This window comes from Chelonia mydas, chromosome 12, assembly GCF_015237465.2.
Source record: "Chelonia mydas isolate rCheMyd1 chromosome 12, rCheMyd1.pri.v2, whole genome shotgun sequence".
NCBI lineage: Eukaryota > Metazoa > Chordata > Testudines > Cheloniidae > Chelonia > Chelonia mydas.
This window is the reverse complement of record NC_051252.2, coordinates 37,134,718-37,161,187: the sequence shown is the minus strand read 5'-3', so window position 1 is coordinate 37,161,187 and position 26,470 is coordinate 37,134,718. Positions and strand designations below refer to the sequence as shown.

General features: G+C 40.3%; 1 protein-coding gene across 28 annotated transcripts in view; it reads right to left on the bottom strand.

The window, feature by feature from the left end:
* The window catches only part of LOC102936124 (BTG3 associated nuclear protein), a 420,839-nt gene that overhangs the window by 249,855 nt on the left and 144,514 nt on the right, over positions 1 to 26,470 (bottom strand). For 25 of the 28 annotated variants that reach the window (XM_037877649.2, XM_037877637.2, XM_037877645.2 and 22 more), the window contains 2 exons: positions 15,985 to 16,152; positions 11,741 to 11,788 (listed from right to left, as the gene is read on the bottom strand). In XM_037877649.2, coding sequence (XP_037733577.1) covers positions 11,741 to 11,788; positions 15,985 to 16,152 — 216 coding nt within the window. The remainder of the gene's footprint in view (positions 1 to 11,740; positions 11,789 to 15,984; positions 16,153 to 26,470) is intronic. The other 3 variants (XM_043526268.1, XM_043526267.1, XM_037877640.2) reach the window with 1 other exon arrangement.

Genomic DNA, 26,470 nt, shown 5'->3' with positions numbered 1-26,470 from the left:
CTAATGCCCCTACTCTACTTGCTCTACATTGATGACACCTTCATCATCTGGACCCATGGAAAAGAAGCCCTTGAGGAATTCCACCATGATTTTAACAATTTCCATCCCACCATCAACCTCAGTCTGGACCAGTTCACACAAGAGACCCACTTCCTGGACACTACAGTGCTAATAAGCGATGGTCACATAAACACCACCCTATACCGGAAACCTACTGACCACTATGCCTACCTACATGCCTCCAGCTTTCATCCAGACCACACCACACGATCCATTGTCTATAGCCAAGCTCTACGATACAACCGCATTTGCTCCAACCCTTCAGACAGAGACAAACACCTACAGATCTCTATCAAGCGTTCTTACAACTACAGTACCCTCCTGATGAAGTAAAGAAACAGATTGACAGAACCAGAAGAGTACTCAGAAGTGACCTACTACAGGACAGGCCCAACAAAGAAAATAACAGAACACCACTAGCCGTCACCTTCAGCCCCCAACTAAAACCTCTCCAATGCATCATCAAGGATCTACAACCTATCCTGAAGGACGACCCATCGCTCTCACAAATCGTGGGAGACAGGCCAGTCCTTGCCTACAGACAGCCCCCCAACCTGAAGCAAATACTCACCAGCAATTACATACCACACAACAGAACCACTAACCCAGGAACCTATCCTTGCAACAAAACCCGTTGCCAACTGTGTCCACATATCTCTTCAGGGGACACCATCATAGGGCCTAATCACATCAGCCACACTATCAGAGGCTCGTTCACCTGCACATCTACCAATGGGATATATGCCATCATGTGCCAGCAATGCCCCTCTGCCATGTACATTGGCCAAACTGGACAGTCTCTACGTAAAAGAATAAATGGACACAAATCAGACGTCAAGAATTATAACATTCAAAAACCAGTCGGAGAACACTTCAATCTCTTTGGTCACTCGATTACAGACCTAAAAGTGGCAATTCTTCAACAAAAAACCTTCAAAAACAGACTCCAACAAGAGACTGCTGAATTGGAATTAATTTGCAAACTGGATACAATTGACTTAGGCTTGAATAAAGACTGGGAGTGGATGGGTCATTACACAAAGTAAAACTATTTCCCCGTGTTTATTCCCATCCCCCCACCCCCACTGTTCCTCAAACGTTCTTGTCAACTGCTGGAAATGGCCCACCTTGATTATCACTACAAAAGGTTCTCTTCCCCCACCGGTAATCTCTCACCTTACCTGATCACTCTTGTTACAGTGTGCATGGTAACACCCATTTTTTCATGTTCTGTGTGTATATAAATCTCCCCACTGTATTTTCCACTGAATGCATCCGATGAAGTGAGCTGTAGCTCACGAAAGCTTATGCTCAAATAAATTTGTTAGTCTCTAAGGTGCCACAAGTACTCCTTTTCTTTTTTCTGTAATACATATACCAAATCATGCTGTTCCTTTGGATTGCCTGGCTGGAGCTATTGAAGATTACATCATATCTGCAATGCATTCAGTATTGCAACATGGAGGACTAAACTGTTCTGTTCTTGTAAGCAGACAAAGTGTTGCCAACTCCTGTGATTTTATTGCAAGTCTTGTGTATTTTTCTTAACACCCCAATTGCTAGAGTCAGGATTTCACGAGAATCTCAACTTCCATTAAAAAAATAAGTAAATTTCTAGCCCTCATGGTTGCAGAGAAAAGTGTATCCTAAAATTTAAAAACTAGAAGATAAATAAAAAAGAATTGCAGGTGTATTTTTTTTAATTCCATGATTTTTAACTAATCACAATTTTTTTGAAGCCTGATTCAATTTTCTAATATTTGGGGTTAGCAATACTGAGATACTGATACGGTCAAGAATCCTTCTCTGAAAGAAGAGAATGGAGCAGAGTGGCAGAGAATAGGGACAAGGTTTTTATGTGCACCCACAAACTGAGACACAGCTAGTTAAAGCTCAGTGACACATGGTTCTTGCAGCACACATGGTATGTCAGATCATCTACTATTTGGATGAAACGTAAAATACCCAACACAACAGGGACGATTAAAATTCAGCACCAGTCCTGAATTTCCTTCCTTTTATGTGAGAATATTATTTGGAGGGCACTTTTTGAAGTTTAACTGAGACCATAATGTCTCATGTATATAGACAGTATTGTTAACCATAAGGGATTTATCTAGTCATGTCAACATGGATTTAAAAACTTAAATGCATTTTATTTCCTTGATAGATTGTAACCACTTTCTCTATGCTATTTTGGTAAATCATATAAATTTACATTGAGGAAATTCTTAAAAATGTGGATTTCACTCCCCATTCTCCTCCCACTCCCAATAATGACTTCTTCACTATATGGTAATGTAATGGGGTGCGCCTTGCCACACACAGTAGCATTCCATAAAGAGACACTGTGAATCTATATTAGCACAGATAACCATAATGAAAATATTAAAGATATGAAATGTTACTGCACTTGTACAGTGGACAGCTTTCTTATATTAATAACTTACCATTTTATGTATTGTTTAAATAAAGACTAGATGAGCCTAGTCCTCACAGAAGATGACTAAATGATCTACATATTTTCATTTTAAAGGACTCAGTTGGGGGAGGGGGCTCATTTATTGAAACACAAAACAAAGGAACCCTATTCCACAATGGAAAACTTCCACTTTAATCTTTTTGAAGGTTTATTCTAGAAACACTAAATGATCTTTAATACAATAGTGCTCACTGTCCAGCTATTTAGGAAGGACAGGAGACACTGGATGTAGTTTAATTAGGCTGCAACTTTATTATTAATTATCTGGGAGTACCCCACAAATAAAAGTGTATAGTTCAGGTAATTCCATGATCATCTCAACATACAACAGGAGTGCTTCCATCAACCCTCCCCCTTTCCCATCCCGGTCCCCAGCCCACCTGCTGCAGGGACCTTACCCTCCCCCAATCCTCGAATGAGTGTTAAGGTGGGCTATAAAGAAGGGTGGGGGAGGGTTAGTCATAGGAGCCCTGAACCATCCTGTTTCTGCTCCTTTAATGAATACCTCCTTTAAATCCTTTACCACTGCATTTATCAGATCACGGTATCCCTTCCCTGAGGAGCACCTGCACTGGACATCCGTCCCAAATCAACATAATGAGTTGCTATATCATAGCCTAATTCCTGTGCCATGTTCACCCAAACTAACCCCCCTCCCTGAACCAGCTGTGGGGAAGGAAACAGCCCCCCTCACACACACATACACACACACTTTCCTTAGACCAGTCTGGAAGTGAGGGGAAAATTCCTTCCCAGCTCCCCCAAGAAAGGAGCGACTAGTGCAATGCTGAGAATGGATCCTGACCATACCTGATATTTCACCACTTCCAAGGGTGGGAGGGTGGGTGCTGCTCCACCTGATCCAGGTAAAAGAGGGCTTCTCCTGCCCGGCATTTACTTATATAACTTCCTCTTTCTTCTGGTCCCCTGGGTCAGCGTCCCCACTCTGAGCTGCAGCTGAAGCAAAATCACTCTGTCTCTCTCTACTCCTTAACTGCCAGAGGTGAGTAAAGACATTTTAAAGTGGGTGTAAAATTACATTTACATCCACTTCAAGAGGATTCCTTACATTGCCAGAGTATTGTAAACAGTTGTCATCCCCGCCCTGCTTAATGTGAGGTGCATTCACTGGCGGCTACTTTTACTAGAGCCTGCTTTATCCTAATGTGCTAATGTTTTAGCTGCAATGCTCTGAAAAAATAGTTTATTTAATTAGTATCTGTTCTCACACTCATTGTTTTATGAACAGACTAGTGCAAGACAACAAATTTGTGTTTTTAAACCTGAGTCTGGAAGCTGAAAACCAACTCAATATGGCTAAGCTAGAATCTAGTTATCTGGTGGAAAGTGTACTTGTTTTTGTACTCCAAATAAGCAGCTTTAAATTACTTTTACATTTAATTACATAAAAGACTGTCAAGAGAAAGTATAAATAAAGCAGCCAAGTAAAGCTACCAAAAAGAGAAAAATAAATAATGTATAACTGTTGCATATTATGCTCTAATTGTGGTTCTATTCCTGCTATTGACGGAGGCTGGGTCAGTGTGCCATATGGCTGACTATTATCCTAATTTACAGAAAGTCAGTGCTTAAATACAGGTTTCAGAGTAACAGCCGTGTTAGTCTGTATTCGTAAAAAGAAAAGGAGTACTTGTGGCACCTTAGAGACTAACCAGTTTATTTGAGCATGAGCTTTCGTGAGCTACACACTCGCTCACAATTTTCATGAAGTTTCATGGGTATGTGATTTCTGTATCTTGTAATACAAGTTTTTTCACAGGAATCAGGACCAAATATTTGGCCTGGGCCGAATGGACCCACACTGAAGGAAAAACAAAATCTCTCCGTACTAGTTATAAGGATCAGAGACTTTGTACTTGATGTCACTGATCAGGCCCAACATATGATTTACTCTAAGGTCCAGTACCAGATACCCCTGTTCAGAGTAAATGGGTTCTGCTGTTATGTATAATGTATCAAATGCGTAATGCAGAAGTCCCACAGTTTGAGGACTTCCTGACACAGGAAAGAGGAGGGAGCACCACCCTGTCTGTTTGTATAGAACATCCCTGTGGTACTGTCTGTCAACACTGACAGGTTTCAGAGTAGCAGCCATGTTAGTCTGTATCCCTAAAAAGAAATGGGTGTTACCATACAGACTCTAACAAGAGTGATCAGGAAAGGTGAGCTATTACCAGCAGGAGGGGGCGGGGGTTGACAGGACCTTTTGTAGTGATAATCAAGGTGGGCCATTTCCAGCACTTTGTTCTTGTAAAGCGCTGGAAATGGCCCACCTTGATTATCACTACAAAAGGTCCCCGCCACTCTCCTGCTGATCACTCTTGTTACAGTCTGTATGGTAACACCCACTGTTTCATGTTCTCTGTGTATATAAAATCTCCCCACTATATTTTCCACTGTATGCATCCGATGAAGTGAGCTGTAGCTCATGAAAGCTTATGCTCTAATAAATTTGTTAGTCTCTAAGGTGCCACAAGTACTCCTTTTCTGTCAATACTGACACCCATCTCCCCTGTAGATGGGTTTGAAACGTCTGGCAAGCAAGGCAAACTGCATACAGCTCACTGACATTTATGTGCAGCAAAAGTTCTGCCTGGGACCAGATACCTTGGGTCCACTGAATGTATCCGATGAAGTGAGCTGTAGCTCACGAAAGCTTACGCCCAAATAAATTTGTTAATCTCTAAGGTGCCACAAGTCCTCCTTTTCTTTTTGCGAATACAGATTAACACGGCTGCTACTCTGAAACTTGGGTCCTGAGTCTTCCACCCAATAACTGTTGGACTCAAGATGGAACAGAATGATGGGGTAAGAAATATGTTTCACCTATAACTTCAACAACATTTTAAAAGTGCATTTCCTATAGCTTGGAACTGATAATTATATCAGGGAAATACTATATTTCAGAGAAAACCTTAAACCCCCATTATAAATATGTTCTTATTTCCCTACCAGGAACAGCCTGTAACTCAAGAGTATCCATGAGTTAGCAAGGCCTGCAGCCCATTAAAGAAATATTGAAATTTGTTTGTAACTGAGTAATACAAAGAGACCTGTATTTGCTGTAGTACAGCTGTTACTTTACAGATGTTAAAAACTATTTTTACATCAACAAACTTAAACAGGGGCTGGTCAGAATTGCATATACCAAGCTCAATCTGAAGTGGGAGGAATGCGGTCAAATGCATTCAGAACTGTACATCTCTCAAGAAGCAAACTTGCTTATAAATAGACTCCAGTCTTTGGCTTCATTGCAATGGCCAGAGTTAGTAACAAAAAAGGAAGAAAGGAAAAGAGAACTCAGCAGTGTCTACAAACAAAACATCCTTTATGTATAATTGTTTTTTCCCCCTAAAGCTCTGACCAGGCAAAAGTAATATTTATCCATTTTTAAACATTCCTCATAAAAAACAAACACAAACATGAATAGCACACAGCTTGAATGGACAATATGTCAACAGTTATAAATCACTATAATGTAAACTATCTGGCCTCATATTTACAACTTTGACATAACAGAGAATCCCTGGCTCTGAGAAATTGTACAGCTGAACTCTCCTGTTGAAATTTTCCACTGCGTTTTTAGAATGGAGGATTTGCTTGGACATCATCTGAACAGTTGAGTTACTGCTGCTGTTATGGCAGCAATGTGGTATTTTCACAGCATCTTTCTTTTCAGGTGGATCAGATGCAATAGCGGCGCAGTTCTCCTTTGAACGAAAGATGCTGCTTTTACCTTTTCACAAATGGAGGGTTATGAAATGGAAAATTGTTATAAATGACTTGTTCCTTTTCCATGAACTGAAAATTAGACCCTTTAAAATTTGTGTTTACTGTATGTTCTTATGAGCCAAAAAAAGGTAAATCTCTCTTAAAAAGGTCTTTATCTTTTTGGGCTAATCCTCAACACTTGAGAAAGTCACCCCACTAAAACACTTGTTTCTGTGGCATATTTTTCAAAGTTAATCCTCTTCAGGAGTTGTGAAAGGAAGACAGGATTTGTCTGACAAATGTAATTCACAACTGTTTCAAGCATGTGTGTATTTAACTTTCAACTCAGATCAATTTGAACATTCCTTATGCCAAAGGAAAAACCTCTGGCATTTCCCATATCATTTTTTCCACTGTCATTTTGCTTCATTCATTCTTTGAATTAATCTCTATTTAAATCTCCCCGTGGGTTTCTGCATCTTTATTTCTAAAGTAGTCTCCTAAAATAGACTGGTAGATATTTGTCTTCACACCCCAATTTGATTTTAAATAGGAGCTAAAAACCATAAGTGTATCTCTACTTCTCTTCAAAAACTCTGGCGGCAAAGCCACAGCTGGAATAAACTTGTTATAACTCCACTGACGTCAATGGAGCTATGACAATTTACACGAGTTGAGGATCTGCTCCCTTGTTTTGGCAAGAAGGGATGGAGGTTTGGATTCTGGAGCAAAGTGGTTTTTCGCTTGCTCTGCTTATTTGCATATTATTATCCAGAGTGCGCTTCCACTTCACAGTTATTACATAACACTATCAGAGCTCTACTAACAAATGGGAAGGCGGTTTTGGGTGGCCTGAACTCTTTTCTTAGAAAAAGAAGAATAAGAAAAACAGATTAAAATCAAAGATATCTACCCTTCCAAAAAAGGGCCCAAGTACTGGCTACGTCACCTTACATCACCCTCTCCTGGACAATTCACAGAAATAAAAATGGACCCAATTCACTCCTCCCACTGACACGCCCTGCGCCTGCGGCGCCCCCCCCCCCCCCAAAAAAAACCACAACAACTATGCATGTTTTTTAAAAGGATATCTGCTTAACCTATTCTGGCAGCCATGTGTATGGCTCTTGTCAGAAAAAACAAGAAACAAAAACACACACGTTGAGAACTAAAAGCCTGGCTTGGAAAAGAGCAGTACAGACCACTGCAATTAATACCTCAAGCACAACAAAGGGTGACATTTTCAAACTGAAGTGCCAGATGAAATATGGGAATACAATTTCTCCCTGAGCCCAACAATCTACTCCAATTACTTTACACAGCCCATAAATCCTGCGACTGCTGTAAACTTGCACAGCCAATTAAACATAGAACAATCTTAATGAATATCTTGGGCGGGAGGGGAAAAGCAGTGAAAAGGCATAAGTTCATTTTTTTTTCCTAACTGCTTCATTAGACATATTTAGTCTAGAGATTAGTTACTTTTGAACTTTTAAGATTTCAGTATCCTGATGCAATAGTTACTCAGGCAAAACTCCCATTGACAATGCCTGATTAAGAACTATAGTATCCGTCTCATGCTGCCCTAGGCATCACAGACTAGGGGTCAGCACAGTTAACTTCTAATTGTGATATACTGAAAAGACAAGAGTAAATTTGTTATTTTTAAGATATATGATATAAAGCTAGTCACGTCATATACTGCACAAGCAGAGAAATACTTCAGTTTGAACATTTCACTCATAAAGTTTAACATGTCTAATGATAGTCAGCACAAGCATCTAGGAATGCAACTCAAGAACATGCAACCTCCTTAAATGTGAACGTACCCAGATCATTTTGACAAGGACGCATGTAACAATTCAATTCTCATAATGGACTCTTCAGACCCACAAAAAAGAAACCCAGGTTACAGCCAGACAGGTTTCAGGAAATCAAATTTTAAAAAATGAAGTGAATACACTACAGTAATGGTAAAAAATACCAGATCAGAAGCTCTGCAGACTGAAGTCATCTACTGGGTCACAGAATAGGACATGCTGCAGGGCAATGACCATGCAAGCTTCTCCACATTCCCACCAACAGTTCAGTCTTCATGGCTACCCCAGTCCTTAGCCAGTCTGCTGGAACTGCCAACTAGGAGGACAATAGTGGCACGTTTTGTACCTGTCTGCTGGGAACTAGACTGACACCAAATTCATCTCAAATAATACACTGAACAGCTGTCAGACGGTAACAGCTTTGGTTACTACAAACCTGAACTACACATAGACCAGCAACCGAGAGATAAAAGATGTTAGATCCCATTACTAATCCTCTAAGCCATGCATCCAGTTCCCCTACAATTACACGCTCAGTATAATCCTTGTCTCCTGCCTCAGAGTATGCCATTCAGCAGCACAACCCACATCAACATGGATGGTTGCAGTTCAATACATCCACCACCAGGGCCGGCTCTACCATTTTTGCCGCCCCAAGCAGTGAAAAAACCTGTCGCCGCCGAATTGCCGCCGTGGACGACAGGAGAGAGAGAAGAAGCTGCCGCTAAATTGCCACCGCAGCTGGTGGAACGGAGAAGTTGCCGCCGAATTGCCGCCACTGCGGAAACTCTGCCGCCCCTTTCTGACTGCCGCCCCAAGCACCTGCTTGGAACACTGGTGCCTGGAGCTGGCCCTGTCCACCACACATATCCACCAAAAAGAATGTAGTTAAGCATTCTAACCCAGTCATGTATTAAGCTCTTTTCCACACGGTTGGTTATTATAAAAGTACAAATTAATTAGGGCCTGCATTTTCATCAAAAGCTATTGTATAACAGCTCATTCACTGTGTTCTTAAAAGAAATGCCAGGACTAATAGAACACATTGTTTTAAATGATGGTGAGACGGGTTAGATATTTGCCATTCCCAAATATAAAAGTATTAAACTATTGCTTTGTGCTTGCCCAGTTTTGAACAAGGGTACGCAAATGTCCCATACAGAAGAGAATGTCATTGTTTTACAGCACTTAAAAAAAAGTACTAATAAGTATCCCCTGACTGAAACACACACACTGTGATTTATAATTGAAAGCTATTCTGAGATTAATCAGCCCTCAAAGATATGTGATTAAAAACATCACTGCATGCTAATTACCAGTATGTAATTCAGCTCTACGTTAGATCTTTTTCCTCATTAGTGCCTTTCATTCACTGTATTCATATAAAGATTCATCAATAATCTCAGGAGGGGGAAAAAAACTAACCTAAAACTCAGAAAAACAGCTAATACAGAGACTATAGTATATGCTCATGCACACATACATACCCCAAGCCCTCACAAATATTTTTAAGCTTCTAAATGATGTTTTCAGAACAGCTGGACTGCAATGCAGACAAACTGACACTGTGCGTCCACTTCACATATCAGTTGGTAGAAATAATATGAAAGAAAATACAGTTTCAAAATAATACTTTCTGAACCCCCACTAACACTTCCCAAGGGGATATCAAGAAGAATTAACTGTCTGGCAGCCAATGAGTTTAAACAAAGCTACAAACCAACAATTATTTTATCACCTTGAACCTGGTGAAAGGGTCAATAATGTTTTTCCACTCTCCATTATCTGCAATGCTTTCTTATAAGCTTAGAAAATGTGTTTCAATTTGTCCCTCATTATTTGGTAAATGTTATATTGCTCCCCATCCTAGAGTACTACATGAGCTTTCTGTATAGTTTATTTCCTCTAGGACACTAGGTTGGTTACACCCAGCTCTGGAGGGACTTGCACTAGGGTGCTGCTACTGTGTGCCCAGTTCATTATTTTCTCCTCTGAATAAAATGCACAGTGTTTTGTTAGACGGCTGCTCCCACACAGAGTAAGGAGCAGCTCAGGCAGGCAGTGTACATGCTGTGCTCTGGTGTGATCACACTGAAATAGAGATGTGTTATGGGCTTGGAATAAAATAAATATTCAGACTTGCAGAATATTTCTCCCCAGATAACAGTTTTGAGACATTTCAGCTTTTAAAGCCTTTGGGCCACACTGTGGCGCAGCCTAAGGCAGAAGTACGGGGAATAAGGGGTTGTAAGGCTCACTCTCCTAACTGGGCAGCCTGCTCAGATGGCTACTCTACGCACAGGGAGGAAGATAAATTGAGTAGGGCTACTAGTCCCCTCCCCCCTATGCAAACAAGTAAATGGAAAAGATATGGAGGAGAGGTACGAACTGGGAGGAGCCAAAGTAGACTGGAAGCTCATGGGAACAATAAGGGAGTCACAGTTCTGCCCAAGAGTTTCTCCTAGGGCAGCACAGTTACACACAACCCCACACTCGGGGCTAGGGGCAAAGGTCTAGCCGTTAATAAATTGATAGTGGCTTTTAAGCTGACTAATTTTAACCAAACTCATTCATTTTGCTTAATTAAGAACATAAGAACGGCCATACTGGGTCAGACCAAAGGTGCATGTAGCCCAGTATCCTGTCTTCTGACAGTTGCCAATGCCAGGTGCTTCAGAGGGAATGAACAGAACAGGTAATCATCAAGTGATCCATCCCCTGTCACCCATTCCCAGCTTCTTGCAACAGAGGCTGGGGACACCATCCCTGCCCATCCTCGCTAATAGCCATTGATGGACCTATCCTCCATGAACTTATCTAGTTCTTTTTTGAACCCTGTTATAGTCTTGGCCTTTACAACATCCTCTGCCAAAGAGTTCCACAGGTTGACTGATCTGATCAACAGGAAAATGTGTTGATCTTCAAAATTATCAGGAACTTTAAAACAAGTGTGACAATTACAAAAAGATGCCAAAAGGATATGCAAAATTCTAAAACTAATTTTAAAATGTGCTGTGGTAGAAGTGCATCCAAATCAATTGTCAACACATGCCTTGTATTGTGCAAAGAAATACATCAGTGATATTCTCAGTTAAAAACTATTTGTTTTTGAAACACATATGTTATTCACTGGTTTCAGAGTAGCAGCCGTGTTAGTCTGTATCCGCAAAAAGAACAGGAGTACTTGTGGCACCTTAGAGACTAACAAATTTATTAGAGCATAAGCTGAGATTCTTGAAGTTCAGTTCTTCCTTTCCAGAAATCCACTAGCTAAAAGACTTTTTATACAGCTGGCTTGCTAGTTATCATCATCAACAACAGAGATAAGCTATTCAGGCTCAAAATGTTAAAAATATTTGGAACTGTATGAACAGCTAACCTTGACAGATCAGATCAGACTCTACCACATTCCAGTCCACATCAAGAAAAACATGGCTGGAATATTATTTTTATTTATTGGTTGAATTATGCATTTGATTTAAACTGCTATCCTGCACTACGGACTGGAGTACTACCAAGTTTGGGGTGGGCGACAGTTGGCTGTATTTCAGAGCTGAATGGGATCTACAAAACAAACAGTTATTAAAAAAATGTGTTTTCCATACCAAAATTGGTCACAGAAAGTGAACAAGGCCATCATACGTACCTCGAACATTCTTGTCTTCTGTATGCATCATGGGAAACTGATCTGTGGCTGGAAGATAAAAGTATCTTGGACTCTAAACACATATTAAAGTGAAAATATAGTCAAGAAAAACATCCACCTATTGGACGTCCATGCTACTGTTCAACTATAATTTCTGCAGTACAATAATTTCACTGCTAAATACCATAATGGTAGTGTTTTACATGTTATTTTACTATACCGTATGCCTTCCTATGTGCTGCCACCTAGGCATGAGACAAGCTCCCCAAACCTATTCAACCAAGCCACCTCTCTCACCTCATTTACATCCATCCTAAAAGCTCGGTTCTGCCACAAAGTCAAGGGGACAGCTTTACAGTCCCTGATATCTAACCACCAGGTCATGATCAAAACCAACAGACAAAGGGGGTGCCATTATAGTGCTCAACCATGAAGACTACATTAATGAGACCAACTGACAACTGTCTGACACCATCTAGTATATGGAAATCAAAGAGACCCCACACCACAATTTACCCAGGAATTTAAGAATATCATCAAATCTTTCCCCAAACAACTCCAAGAAACACTCTACAAACTCGTCCCCCACAAACCCACCCCAAGATCCTTCGACCAGGGAACCCAGGCAGACCCATCATAGCTGGCCACGGCACTCTCACTGAAGAAATATCAGCACTCATAGAACCCATCCTCAAACCACTCACTACACAAAGGGCCATCTCCCTCCAGGACACAACTGACTTCTTCCACAAACTCTGCAATGTTAACCATCTCCCTCAGAATCCCTCCCTCCACCATGGATGTTACTTCCCGATATACCAACATCCCTCACAATGACGGCATCGCTGCCTGCCTCAAATATTTACAAGACAACTGTGGCACTCTCCGTTTCCCAGACCTGAAGAAGAGCTCTCTGTAAGCCTGAATGCTTGTCTCTCTCATCAACAGAAGCATGTCCAATAAGAGATATTACCTCACCCACCTTGTCTTATGAAGCCTATGAAGCATTAAAAGAAACATAGAGAAACTAGTTTAAAGAAACCATATAGATATGACCATGCCTTATTGATTAACTGCAAGATATTACTGTAAACTTTGTCCTTCCTCTCCCACCCCACTTTCCTGATCTGTTTATGACACTCACTTATCACATCCTGTCAAACTTAGACTCTCTTTGTTACTTATTTGAGTGCACAAAAGTGTGCATTGAAAATAATAATTAATATTATTGTTGACTGTGCAAATATTACGACTCCTGTTCATTACTGTTTAGGAAGATCAACTGTAATACTCCACAAGAAACTGAGCTATAAGGCCACACACTCTTCAGAATGTTTTGATGACATCACAGTGAACACAGAAAGAAAACTGAACGGTTTCTGATGGCAGACTAATCCTGAGATGTATTTTTTATGCAAGTCATAGTCTTCCTCTCCTGTGTGAAGCAGCTACAATATTCTACCCAAAGGGCAGATGTTTAATTAAAATACACATTATATACCTATTTATATACATCACTCATTGTACTTAGTCACCTAACAGTATCTACAACTTAATTAAATCAAACAGAAGCATCTATACTAGACAGTCCAGTCATTACTGTTATTGTTGCCCAACGGCAACATTCATTGACCAGCCCAGAACAAAATTCTAAACTAAATGCCTGTCTAATCAGGTGTACCTTAGTATGACGTGAAAGCAGTAATATACCAACTCCAGCAAACAAGCAGGATAAGAGAGTTCCATAGGTGAGGGAAGGACAGGTATTGAGAAGACCCTACAATCTCTCTCATAGTGTTGTATCCTAAAACCTGACTAAAGGAACACTCAAGCTTCTCTTAACAGCATGGGCAAACAATAGGGAAAGAGAGAGTTTCTCAAGTAGCTGAATTTCAGACCATTCAAGGCTCACCTTAAATTGCTCCCTGAAGCAAATGCTACCATAAAAAGTTGTCTGGGTTCATATGTAACACTTTAAAAAGCCATATTTGACAGCTATGTTGTCATAACTGTGAAATACAGACCTTAGATTACTTCAGAGCTGTAAAATATGATTTATTTTCCCTACTAGCTGGCAGTGGGAATTTTGCCACATCCATTATACAGTGTATATAATAAGTAACAGAAGCCTATGAATTATGGGCCTGTAATTCAACCGAAGGGTTCCAGGGATGTCATACCAGAAAAGCAAAGCCTAAGTGGTTCATGTATTTACCTGAACACTGAGATGGAATTACAACTCTGTCATCCAAAAGTTATCTTTTTCCCCCCTCCTAACACTGCATGAATCAATTTAAAAAAAAAAAAAAACAAACTTTCCTCCTTCCTTTTCCCTATACTCTCATCCTGCCTCTTATCCCTTCCTTCCTGCTCTCTTTATACCTCTTCCACTCTTTTCAAATCGCTGCTGGAGAAGCTTCAGGTGAAACACTACGGCTCCCACCTGTTCTTGGGATGCCATAAATGTTTTCAGAGCAGCAGCAGAGCCTGACTAGAGTTTGCTGCTTTTTGTTAACAGTGTTTTCACAGTTCCTGGATGTGAAGATACCTGGTGGATTCACGCAGGACCTCAAACACTCCCAGAAAATGGGACCAACCATGTTCTGAGGAACACCTAAGACACAGAAACCATGAAACCCATGGAACATTTCATCCACATTTATCAAAGATGGAGGCTACTATTACTGTCCGTGTCCCACCACTGGCAAAGAGAATCTCATTGCCCTGAAAGCTAAACGTGCAGATGTTTCAGTAGAACTTTATCACATTCAGGATAAAAAGACATTTTTAAAGGCTATAACGGAAAGAGACAGAGAGTGAGAGTGCAGTTTTTGTTTAGATAGGAGAGTGAGAGTGCAGTTTTTGTTTAGATAGGAGACTACCGCCTCTTGAGTTAATATAGTGGCCTTTAGAGGACAAAATGCCCTCAACCTGCAGCTGTGGGCTTTATATCTCACTGTTGGTCCTTTTTTCACCGAGCAGATTAATGAGTAATAGCTTTCCATAATGAACTCCAACACCAGTCAATATGTACATGCTAATGTGGCTCTAAGGTCCACAACTATTGCATTTTATATAAAGAAAACAGTTTTGAAAGAGAGCCTCAAAATAAAATCCTATCAATAAATATAATTTATGGTAATCATTATGCTGATTAGTTGTTTTAATCTGAGGATTCTGGAAATTATTTCAAGTTTCAGTATATAAAATTGTCCATTGAAAGCAGATTTAGACATTCTTTGCGTAAGATACAGCAGTTAGTGTTAACATGCAACCAGAAACTTCATGGAGGCAAGTAAACTTACTTCCTCTTCTTTGGGCTCACCTCCAAAATGCTGCTTTTAATATATGATGTACGAACACCCACCAACACTGCTTTTAATATAAACATGAGCCAAAAATGCCCCATGAGAATATTTCCTAGGTCAACATTTTTCATTGTATTATTGTTCATGCCTATATCTATGTGGAAACACAGAACTCCCTACTAGATTTTTAAGGATGGCTGGTAGATATTTTATGAACAAAATTAAACATGTCCTAATAAACTGTATGAACATACTGTGAAAAAAAGACTTCTTTAACAAGATTCATTTTTCTTTTATTCTTATTATGAATCTTAATCACAGATAAATATACAGCCCCTCTACTTAAAAAGCTTAACAATCGGTTACCACGTAGTGGGTATACTACATAATGGCATGAACTTGCACATAAATTATTAGTATATGAGGATTTTGTATTTAAACAGCCAACATTTTTGTTTGGGGTTGGGGAAGGGGCAATCAAACCAGAACGTTATTGCAGAAAGGAGTCGAGACATTATAACCCATTGAAACTATTACGTTTCTTACCTACTGAAATCGGTTACAATTTTCATTTCAAAACAAGAACATATTTATTGATGGTTTGGTGGATGGCTTCCCTTCCTCCATCTCTTGCCAGAAACACACAAACACACACACACACCTGCTTGTCAACATTAAACTCTACTTGCAAGAAAAGCTGCACCAAGCCACAGACTTATTCCAAAATGATCACTTGAAATTTCATCATCAGTTTTCTCAGTTTATATTCAAGTATAGATAGTACATTATAGCTACATAAAGATACTGCAATTTGTAGGGTCTACATATGAGCCTCTTGTAAATGTAGATTAATAGAAGCTAATTTTATTTTCAAGTATTTTGAAAGACAAATGAAATTTTTAGGGTAAATTTCCATTTTTCCAATGTTTCTTTTACCTGAGCCACTATAAGATGAAGAGGAAGGCGTTCGCCTGGAAAAACTTTTCACCGCAAGACTCTGGCCTCGCTGTTTTCGCCGCCAAGCTGTCCGGCATTTGGAGTCTATGCTCTGCTTGATCCGGTACCAGTCGGACTCTGTAATTCCAAATTTATAGAAAAGGTGACCTAGAAAGAGGAAAAAACACACAAAAGGATAGGACACAATATAAATCCATATTCTGTGTGAAATGCACTTATCTACATGGGGCTGCAAGGACTCTCACACATTCAAGAAGATGAAGGCATTGTATGAAATAGCATCTGTTGATAATTGCCCAAAGTCACCTCAAGGAACATGAGATGCTCGATGGCAGAGATTATCAAAACTGCAGTTGTGTGCAATTACAGCAACCATCACACAAATTACCACACACAAATCAAGTAACTGAATGTGTGCAAAATGATCAGTTGTGTATTTAACTGGCTACCAGTATATGCAATTTCCCAGTTTGCATGTGCATTTGTGGAAATGGCACCATCAAGTTTGGGATGCACAGTACTGAAAATTTGATAGATGAGTTGCTCCTTGGCCAAAAGTGGACAAAACTATATTTTAACCTCCCCTACAGCCACAATTTCTAGAAAACTAATGGTGACTAGATGCCAGGACTGATATATAAGCTAAAGTGGGGGGGGGGGGGCTAGGGGGGGGTTGTTTTTTTTAAAAAAAGCCTTCTAGAGCAGTGTTTTTCAAAGTATGGGTCACGAGCCAGTACTGGGTCACAGAACGTCAGGCACTGGGTCACATTGCTGATTCAAATTATAACGATCGTTGCTGCGCAGCAACCCTAAAGGGCCACGCAGCAGGGACCTGGAGAGAACAGAGGTAGCGGGTGGATGGGAACTGGGGAGGGGAGCAAGTTGGGGCTTGCAGGGCTGCTGCAAGCCTCTCCCCTGGCCCCAGAGCTCACTGCTGCCGGGCCAGGAGAGAAGGACCCTTTCCCCGGAACGCTGTGCTTCCTGCCAGCAGGGGGAGAGAGAGGCCCCTCCCCCAGAGCTAGCTGCTGCTAGCAGGGAGAGGGCTGGGGGGAGTCTTCTGGCCCCAGCCCTGGGGCAGCTTGCCTGCACCCCAAACTCCTCATCCCTGGCCCCACCACAGAACCCGACCCCCCAGCCAGAGCCCTCACCCCACCCCATCCCAACCCTCTGCCCCAGCCCTGAGCCCCCTCCTGCATCCTGAACCCCTCTGCCCCAGCCCCGCCCTGCAGGCCTCACCCCCAAACAGAGACCTCATCCCCACACCCTACCCTCTGCCCTACGCTGGGCCACCTCCCACACTCCTTACCATAGGCATACTAAGGCTAGTGTCTAATGTTAGTTATGTAAAGTGGGTTAAAGCTGGAATGTACTGCAGTACTATGATTTTATGAAATCTCCAGTCAAAAGATATAATTATGTTGGGTCACGGGCATCAGTTTTCCTCAACTGGGTCACGAGGAAAAAAATTTGAAAACCAATGTTCTAGAGCATGTCTGCTGATTCTTCAAAACCACCTAACTATGAATTGCAAGATGAAGGAAGTGACCTTTTGAAGGTATTCCTAGTGCTATCAAGTCAGGTCATTCTAAGGAAGCTTTTCTACACTTTCCTAATATAGCCGTTTCAACAGAGTATTTTCGTTTCCCCATCCACTGTGTAAAAATAAAAGGATCCTGTGAGTTCAGCTGCACAAAGATTTTCCAGTGAAACTCATTGGTTTGGTTTTGTTGCAAACTCAGTCCAGGTTCACAAGCTTTGCAGTAAACATGGGTCTGGTTTCAAGAAAAACAGAAGAAGCAAGCACCAAACATAGGGTTGTGTTTCAACTGTAACAGAAATGGTTTCAGCTTCCAGGACAGTATGGTTAAAAATAATGGAAAAGGAATACATAAGGCATTATCAGCATTTTCACTAGTTCCCAATACAGCATCGCCAGTTCTCATGATTTTATTGCAAGTCTTGCAATATTTGTTGTTTTTCTTTAAGCCCCAGTTGCCTGAAGTCATCTGATCATATGGTAATCTCAGCTTTCATTAAAAAAAAAAAGAAAAAAGAAGAAGAAGTTTCTAGCCCTCACGGTTGAAGACAAAAAGCTTGAAAGAATAAACTCTAAGGTTTCAAAAACTATAAGGCAAAAAAAGGTATGTATATTTTCTTTAAAATGTCATGATTTTGAGGGGCTGAGTCATGATTAAACTTTTGGGTTTGGCAATATTGCAATTAAATCCCATCTAACTACCTTAATGATGAAAGAGTCATGATACAAAACCCACAACTACGACTTAGTCCAATGTCTGATGGAAAATTGAGTTGGCTGCTTCTCAGCTAAACCAATCAATAGGCCCAGCAACACAGAATGGAGTTTCCAGTTCATCTCAGCTGACTATGAGGTCACTCAAAATTCCTAGAATGGAAAGACAACCATTTTTGTTAACCAATAAAGCTCTCTTTAGGCTTCCTTGGTGCTTTTTATTTTATCGGCCTGTTCACAGGGCTTTGCTAAGTGAAAGATTGCTAATAATATATTTAACTGAATATCCCAATCTAATAGGCTCAACATGTAAAACATTATTTTGAGTCTAAATTTCTGGTTTTTAATATAAAGTTGTTTCCTGTGCCCCCTCTCTTGACACAAATTGTCTCTCTTCTCAACAACCAGCTAGTTTTACCATCAAGCCTTCCATTAAGACCCTGATCCTGTGAAGTACTTAAACATGTGCTTAACTTCAAGCTTTCGCGTAGTCCCACTGAAATCATGGGGACTGCTCGTGTGGTTAAAGTTAAACCTGTGTATAAGTACTTTGCTAGATTGGGGCTGAAAGGGCTAAAATTCTAGATTTACAAGGCTGTAAATGTTATAATGTTTGCTGCTTTCTTTTAATTTTTAAATAAATGGAAGTTCTTGTAGAATTTCATTTATTCATATGCATATCTTATCACCTTTTATATATAATCTATTTGGTTTATTATAGGCATTAAGCCATTACGTTTTTTTAAGACTGGTTCTGTTTATTGATGGTCTAAATTAGCTGCATATTTGTTTAAAGAGCAATCAGAAAATGAACAAAGGCAAACTAACTAAAGACAGGAAAGAACTGGCATCAAAGAGCCCATTACAGAAGCACTGCAAGTCCCAAAAGTTCTCACTGGCAACTGACAGCAAGAAAATATGCTTTTTCGAGATCATTTTACAACTACTATATTTTGTCTCAGAAAGGAGGCAGAAAATTGACTGAAACTATCAGTTGCTGTATAATATTTTCCTTTCCGTAGGTGTCAGCAAAATGAAAGCACATTCTGTACTGTAAACACTGAGACCACGTTTTTCTGAGTGTCGTCTATTGCCCTACAAACTAATATGCTGTATATACAGAAATAGGTTTATAATTTTTTTCAATAACATCCAGTAAAAGCAGTTGCGTTTTAACTCTGAGTACATCTCAGCTGTCACTATGTGCCAAAGCTTTCCAGATAAGATACACTGTCACATACTATACTGTGGCAATCACTCTTGTAACCCTGGATTTCCATATATTCCCCTTCAGTATGTTCAAATTTCATTAATAAATACATTTAAACACTTCTTCAGGTCACACACTGCCTCCAGTAGAGGTAACTCAACAAATTGTAGGTGGATTCTGGGGTTGAGGCAAGGGTATACAGTATTTGGAATTGGCAGCATAATACAGCAGGGCAAGGTTTAAGTTTTACAAAGTAATTCATGGGACATCTCAGGCTAACTGTCACTTTATACAAACAGGAATCAAACAACATAAGCTGTTGGAGACATGATGATCAGGGCTGCACCATGCTGCTCATGGTAGGGGAGTCAGTGCTTGCATGCCAAGAGCATATGGGAACAGATGTTGCGTAATGGGGCTGTACATTAAGGATGCCTCAGAATTTGCCATTTTGAGGAAGGATAGGAAAAGGAGGCCTCTCTCTGTTACAAACAGATAATGGATACACTGATGATATGGTGAAATGTAACAGGTAGTAATACTGAAACACTGGAAAAAGATGGGGATACCTGTTTAGAGTGAAATAGCTCACAGATGAGACAGAATTTTGTAAACCACTGCACTCATAAGCTAAACGGGAGTGAGGAGGCAAGAAGCAGATTTTAAATTAGGGAGAGAGAACAGATTTGTGGCTCAAATTTTCAGAACCACACATGCACATGTGTGCAGTTAGATCATGCAATTCATACCTAAATAACATGGTGATGGAAGCCCTACAAATGGTATGGACAGACAGTCATATGGGCAACTAGGAAGGCCACCTTTCATGATAGGTATACAAGCAAGTCACCAGGGGTTCAAATGGGACCACACTGGGACCGGTTGTCTAACCTGCGGGTACAGCCTTTCCAGATCTTTCAGGAAACGCTCAACCATGAGGTTGGCAAAGACAGAATGCCTAGCTGCTCCTGGATGGAAAGCAGAAATGGCTGCCAAGTGCACCTTGATAGATGATGCCGCCAGATCTTGCTGTTTCAAGTACAGTAGGTAGTCCAGGATGAGCGGTATGGGCCCCTGCATTGGAGGTGTACGGCCCTGAGCGCACCAGATTGCAAATCTTTTTCACTTGGCCAGATAGGTGGCCCGGGTGGAGAACTTCCTGCTACTGAGCAAGACCTCCCTAACAGGCTCGGAGCACTTGAGTTCCATGGGGTTTAGCCATGAAGCTTCCAGGCTGTGAGATGAAGGGACTGGAGGTCGGGGTGATGAAGGCGACCATGGTCTTGGCTGATCAGGTCTGGGACGTGGGGCAGTGTGATTGGGGTGTCCACTAACAGCTCCAGGAGTGCGATGTGCCTGTGTTAGTGGGGCCACACCAGCACCACCTTTATGACCACCGCCCTGTCTCTGCAGATCTTGAGCAGGACCTTGTGTATGAGTGGGAACACATACTGCAGTTGTTCCATACAGGGGAGGAGAAATGCGTTCACAAGCGAGCCCAGGCTGTGATTCTGGGGAGCACCAGTGCCGAGGGTCTCTATGGCCAGAGTCCTTCCTCGGCACTGTCTCACACACGGAGGCCGGAGCGCTCTGCAAGGAAGTGCTTGGTGCCGGATCCTGCTGGCCCAGGGCCAGTTAAGGACAAACTGCTGCTTCCATCAGGATCTGCTTGAGCCTGAAGTCTCGCTCCTTTTTTGTTCTCGGGCTTCCAAAACCCTTTACAGATTTTGCACCACTCTGTTTGATGCACCTCCCCCAGACACCTAAGGCAAGAGTCACAGGGGTCGCCTGTTGGCATGGGCTTGTGGCAGGTTCCGCAGGGCTTATACCCTTGGGACCTAGGCATGCCCCGAAGCCCAAGGGGGGAACACCCCACCCCAACTAAAACTAATTCTAACTAACAACTAACTACTAATAATTAAAACTACAAACTGACTAACAACTATGAATAAGAAAGACTAGGGGAAGCACTTGTGAAGCAAGTGACCGCAGTTCCAACGACTGTCACTGGTGGTAAGAAGGAACTGAAGAGGTGGCGGGTCAGCAGGGACCTATATTCACCGCCATGGAGGACAACTCTAGGGCTCTCCATAGCCAACCTGACAGGTGCTGCTAAGGGAAAAAACTTTCCGATGACGGCGCACACACACCTAACTGGAATCGACATGAGCAAGCACTCAAAGAACATTTTTTACCATTCAGCTAAATGGTAAACAGAAGTACAGTGGCATCCTTTAGAAGTGGATAAATTCATCCTAACAAAAAGGTTCAGTATAACTAAATTAAGGATCAGAGTAGCAGCCGTGTTAGTCTGTATCTGCAAAAAGAAAAGGAGGACTTGTGGCACCTTAGAGACTAACAAATTTATTTGAGCATAAGCTTTCGTGAGCTACAGCTCACTTCATCGGATGCATCGAATGAAGTGAGCTGTAGCTCACGAAAGCTTATGCTCAAATAAATTTGTTAGTTGCCAAGGTGCCACAAGTACTCCTTTTTTTAAATTAGGGATGTGATGTACCTGGGACTCATGTACAGATAATGGCAATTTGAGCATTAATAACATGAGAAAACTACAATACTATCTTTTGTTCTGTTCTCAAGCAGTAACTGACTACATTCTGGACCAGCATTTAGTCAAGGGCCTCAAGTGGATACAAACTGCAACTCTGTGATGCCAACCCTCCAAAGAGAATGGCACAGAAGGAATAAAATAAGATATTGCGAATGAGATTCCTAACTTGGCGAAGTCCACACTAGAAAAGCATGGGGATCACTCAGTAAATCTTCTGTCAGAACAGCTACAGACAAAGGCAGCATGGAGAATACTCAGACAATACAATAATCATTCTGGCGTCTAAAGAGTACAGATTCCAACTGAATCCATCTCTGAATAAATGCAGGAACCATGTAACCATTCTGATGAAAAGCACAGAAATACAGTTACAATTCACCAATTTGGGAAAGGAGGCAATAACAGTATTTTGGGGGCTAGATGCTCTTATACAGGCAATAGTGGGAGTAATGAATATAACCTATCTAATGACAGATGAATGTATTGTCAGAAGATCCTTTCTTTTAGGGCTGTGAATGGTCAATGGTAATTTTCAAAACAAAGGATGTGCTTGTCTTTAAACATTAAGGGTCCAATGTTTGCTTTCTTTGGGAACCTCACTTCCTAAACAAAGTTCTCTAAAATAAAATACATGTGAGACTCAAAATACAAGTTAATAAAAAACTGAGCTAAGAGCTTGAGCAATTTCTATGGCCCAGATAGCAGCAGGAGCAGCATGGGATCTGCACAAAGGATTCATAGAGCACTTCTGGGTTCTTGGAAATACACACAGAGAAAGCCATTTGGTTTGCCTCCAGTCTTCAATTTTTTGCAATAAGTTATAAAACAAATGGTCCCATCACACTAAACAAAAGACAGGAAAGAAAATAAATTGTCTCGGGAAATAAAATAAAAAAATCTAAAACTAAACAAGAGTTTCTTAATAACTCTTTGAGGGGAAACCCTGGATTGGAGTATGAGTTTGGTTTTGAATTCTAATTTGGGATTCAATGTGAATTCTAATATGGGGTACATATATGTAAAAGTTAAAATATGACTCAAATGAAACAGGATTCAACATATTTCCAAAACTAGAAAGTTTCTTCTTTACCGTGTTTGTGTAGGTCAGAAAAAAATGTTTTGAAAGATTTTATAGATGGCCTGACAATATCTATGCAATGAACATCAGAAAAAAAATTCTGTACACAGTCTGCATATAAAAGCAACACATACTTTCAAGTTCTAGAGAAATCTGATGAGCAGTGTATTGAGAAAAGTGGATAGTTTTTTTTTTTGTTTCTTTAAGAACATACACAAGAATAGCCCTCTTGTTTCTTTAAAAGTCAGAATTCATTTAGCAGAGGAAGCAATCCACAGCAAGCATTAAGTTATAAAGAAAGGAACATATTTAAGAACAAATGTAGGAGGAGAATACAATTGTAATATCAAAAGAAGAAATGCAATATTTCATCCCCTAAAACACAAAACTTGATACCAACAGCTTAATTTCCTAATAATAAAATTAGAAGGATTCTTGGTAAGCCTTTGCTGCTTATTTATAAATACTTACAATTAAGAATGCCACCTTTGCTCTTTGAATGTAGGATAGTTTAGAAAATAAAGATAAGAGTGTTTATCTTTTTATTATATTCAGGTATCTGAGAGAATTCCATATTGACTGCCCACTGATCCTAGTTACCATGGGATTTCTTTTTTGTTCTATTTTGGGTTTTTTACATATAATAAATACACATACCCCATAACCACTAGATAGGTGCATTTTCATTCATTTAAATAAATATATATTTTAATCTATAAATAAAGGTCAAGTGTTCTTTTCTTTTTACAATTCCAACATGGTTTTCAAACTTCTGAAGGAAAAGTAGATTGTCAAACTAGAAATTTAAAAGAGGCACAATTTTTTTTCATTTTTTAAAAACAAAAAATTGACTAGAATTAGATGAAAACTGTAAGTCAAACAATTTAAGGCTTTGAATTACTGCATGCATGGAACAGTGAAGTGGGATGATTATTTGGGACTTTGGCTAACAAAACTCTTTTTTCTTTTTAATAGAAGGTGGCAAATTTGGAGTCATTTCTACTAAACTAATAGCCAGGCTGGTGTTGGGGTAGCAAGCAGGACAATTACCCGGGACCCCATGCCACAGGGGGCCTAGCGAAGCTAAGTTATACCATATCTAGAGAGTCACTGTAGCTAAATGTAATGCGAGTATTACCGTAATTTAATCTCTAAAAGTGGAAAAAAGTCATACTAAAGCAACGATTTTCAAACTGTGTGGCGCATTCCCTAGGGTGGTGCAGAGGAACGTTTGGAGGGATGAGTAGTGACGCCAGGCAGCTCGAGCTTCAGGCCCAGCCCAGGCTTCAGCCTTGGTCTGTAGGCTCACTCCTTGGTTTGTGCCCTGAGCCTCAACGAGTCTAACATTGGCACTGATAATAGTGTGTGACAACTAAATTCTGAGTAATACTTAATATCTGAACAGTAAACACCTCTAAAGTTGGTTCCGTGTCTTTAGGTTTCAATTCTTCCAAGTGTAACTGTGGTCATGCACTGACCATACAGAAATAATTTTAGAAGAGTCATTATTTGCTTGTTTGAGATTTTTATTTTTTGTAAATTCCATATTTCACATCCACAGCATGGAGGCCAACATATTTCTCTTAAATAACCCAAAAATGTTCAAGTTTGGGGGGGGAAGAGGAGAGAGTAAAAATGTGCACATTCATGGAAAAGCTAGCCTGTTGTATTTGGCCAGGTGGCAGAACTGCCTACATTTGGCAATGTTTCCAATAGCACATGCTTTGGAAATGTCAGTTATGACATCAGGTGATCACGTCCCAGAATAGTGTTCTCATTCTCTAGTTAACCCACATCCAAAAAGAGAGAAATGGGGAAGATGGGCCTTTTTAAAACGACTCAGCTACTGAGTAAAAATTCTTGTTTTCCATTTTATTTCCATGGTTCTTTTTTAAAACCATCACACCCAGAGATATCAAACAAAGAAGCATGCTTACTATTCAAAGACTATTACAGGGTGCAAGATGTGTGCACTACAATGAAAACTGTATACAGGGCCCATTTAAAAATATAGTCTCAAAAACTGTGGAAGTCCTATGCCATCACGTGGCTACAGATAGGTTTATGAACCCTTTTGTTGCTGACACCAAAACCAAAAAATCTTGACATATGAAATCAAATATTTTAAATGCTCCCTTCAGACATGTGGCTTTACGTTTTCTAACTGGAGGTTACCAGCTCTAAAAGGCAATATTTGGAGAATTACATTACCTCTGTGCATCACAAATGTGATTTAAAGGGAAACTCTCAGTTGGCAGAGCAATGCTTCCTCTGCCGAGACCCCACAATGATCCCACTAGAGAACACAATGAACCTGTCCCCATGTCACTTCATGGCAAAACGCAGAGTCCATCACTTTGCACAATCCTCACCACAATAAATATTGCAGAGTGACCCAGGAATCATTTCCCTTGAGAAAAGCAAGAGAAATCAACCAACATTAAAAGAAAAAGAAACCCTCCACACAAATAGCATTAAGGCCCCAATTCAACAAAGCACTTAATCATGTGCTTCACTTTAAGCACTTGAGTGAGCCCACTGAAGTCAACTGACTTAAAGCAAAACACGTGATTAAGTACTTTGCTGAACTGGGGACTAAGTGTAGGAAAGGTGGAGATTATGGTCCTTCTGAGAGTATGGTATATTGCTTTGCATAATTTTGCTGCCGTCCAGATACTATGGTAATCGGTCTACTGCATTTACAGAGGTTACACAGATTTGCACGTTAGCTTTAAGGACTTGAACCCTAAACATTATATTTGTATTTGTTTTACAGAATGTTTGGAATGGGAAATGAAACTATGTCCCTAAAGCTACAAAGGCAGAAAAATTAGTATATTTCAAATAAAGCTTTGAACATACAACTGTTAGTCTATTTCATTGTTCCCCCAAATCCAATAATGCAGCTGTAACTGTAACTGTCCTTACACCATCTGTTCCTTATTCTGTGAGAAGTCCCTAAATTCAGCAATGTGATGGGTTGACATTGCATCCTATCCTTCACTGCCATCTCTTTACAATGAAAATGCTAGTTTCTAATAAATATGGATAAAACATATTGTAGCCATTTCAACATAACCAACTCGAAACCATCTTCTCTTGCCCGAACTCCCAAAACAAAACAGAGCTCTAACCAAATGTCTGTCTGGTCAGAACATTTCTTGGGAATCAACAGGGAATGGTTTAATCTACCAACATTAAAGACAACCAGATGAAATGTTAAACTATAGTCTGTCAGGTTTTAACAACTATTTGTAAAAACTGTTAGACAGTTCAGACAATTTACTGATGAAAATTTTACCTAAATAGAGCTCTAACAGTTTGGAAGATCACACAAGAAGCTGAACTGAAGCT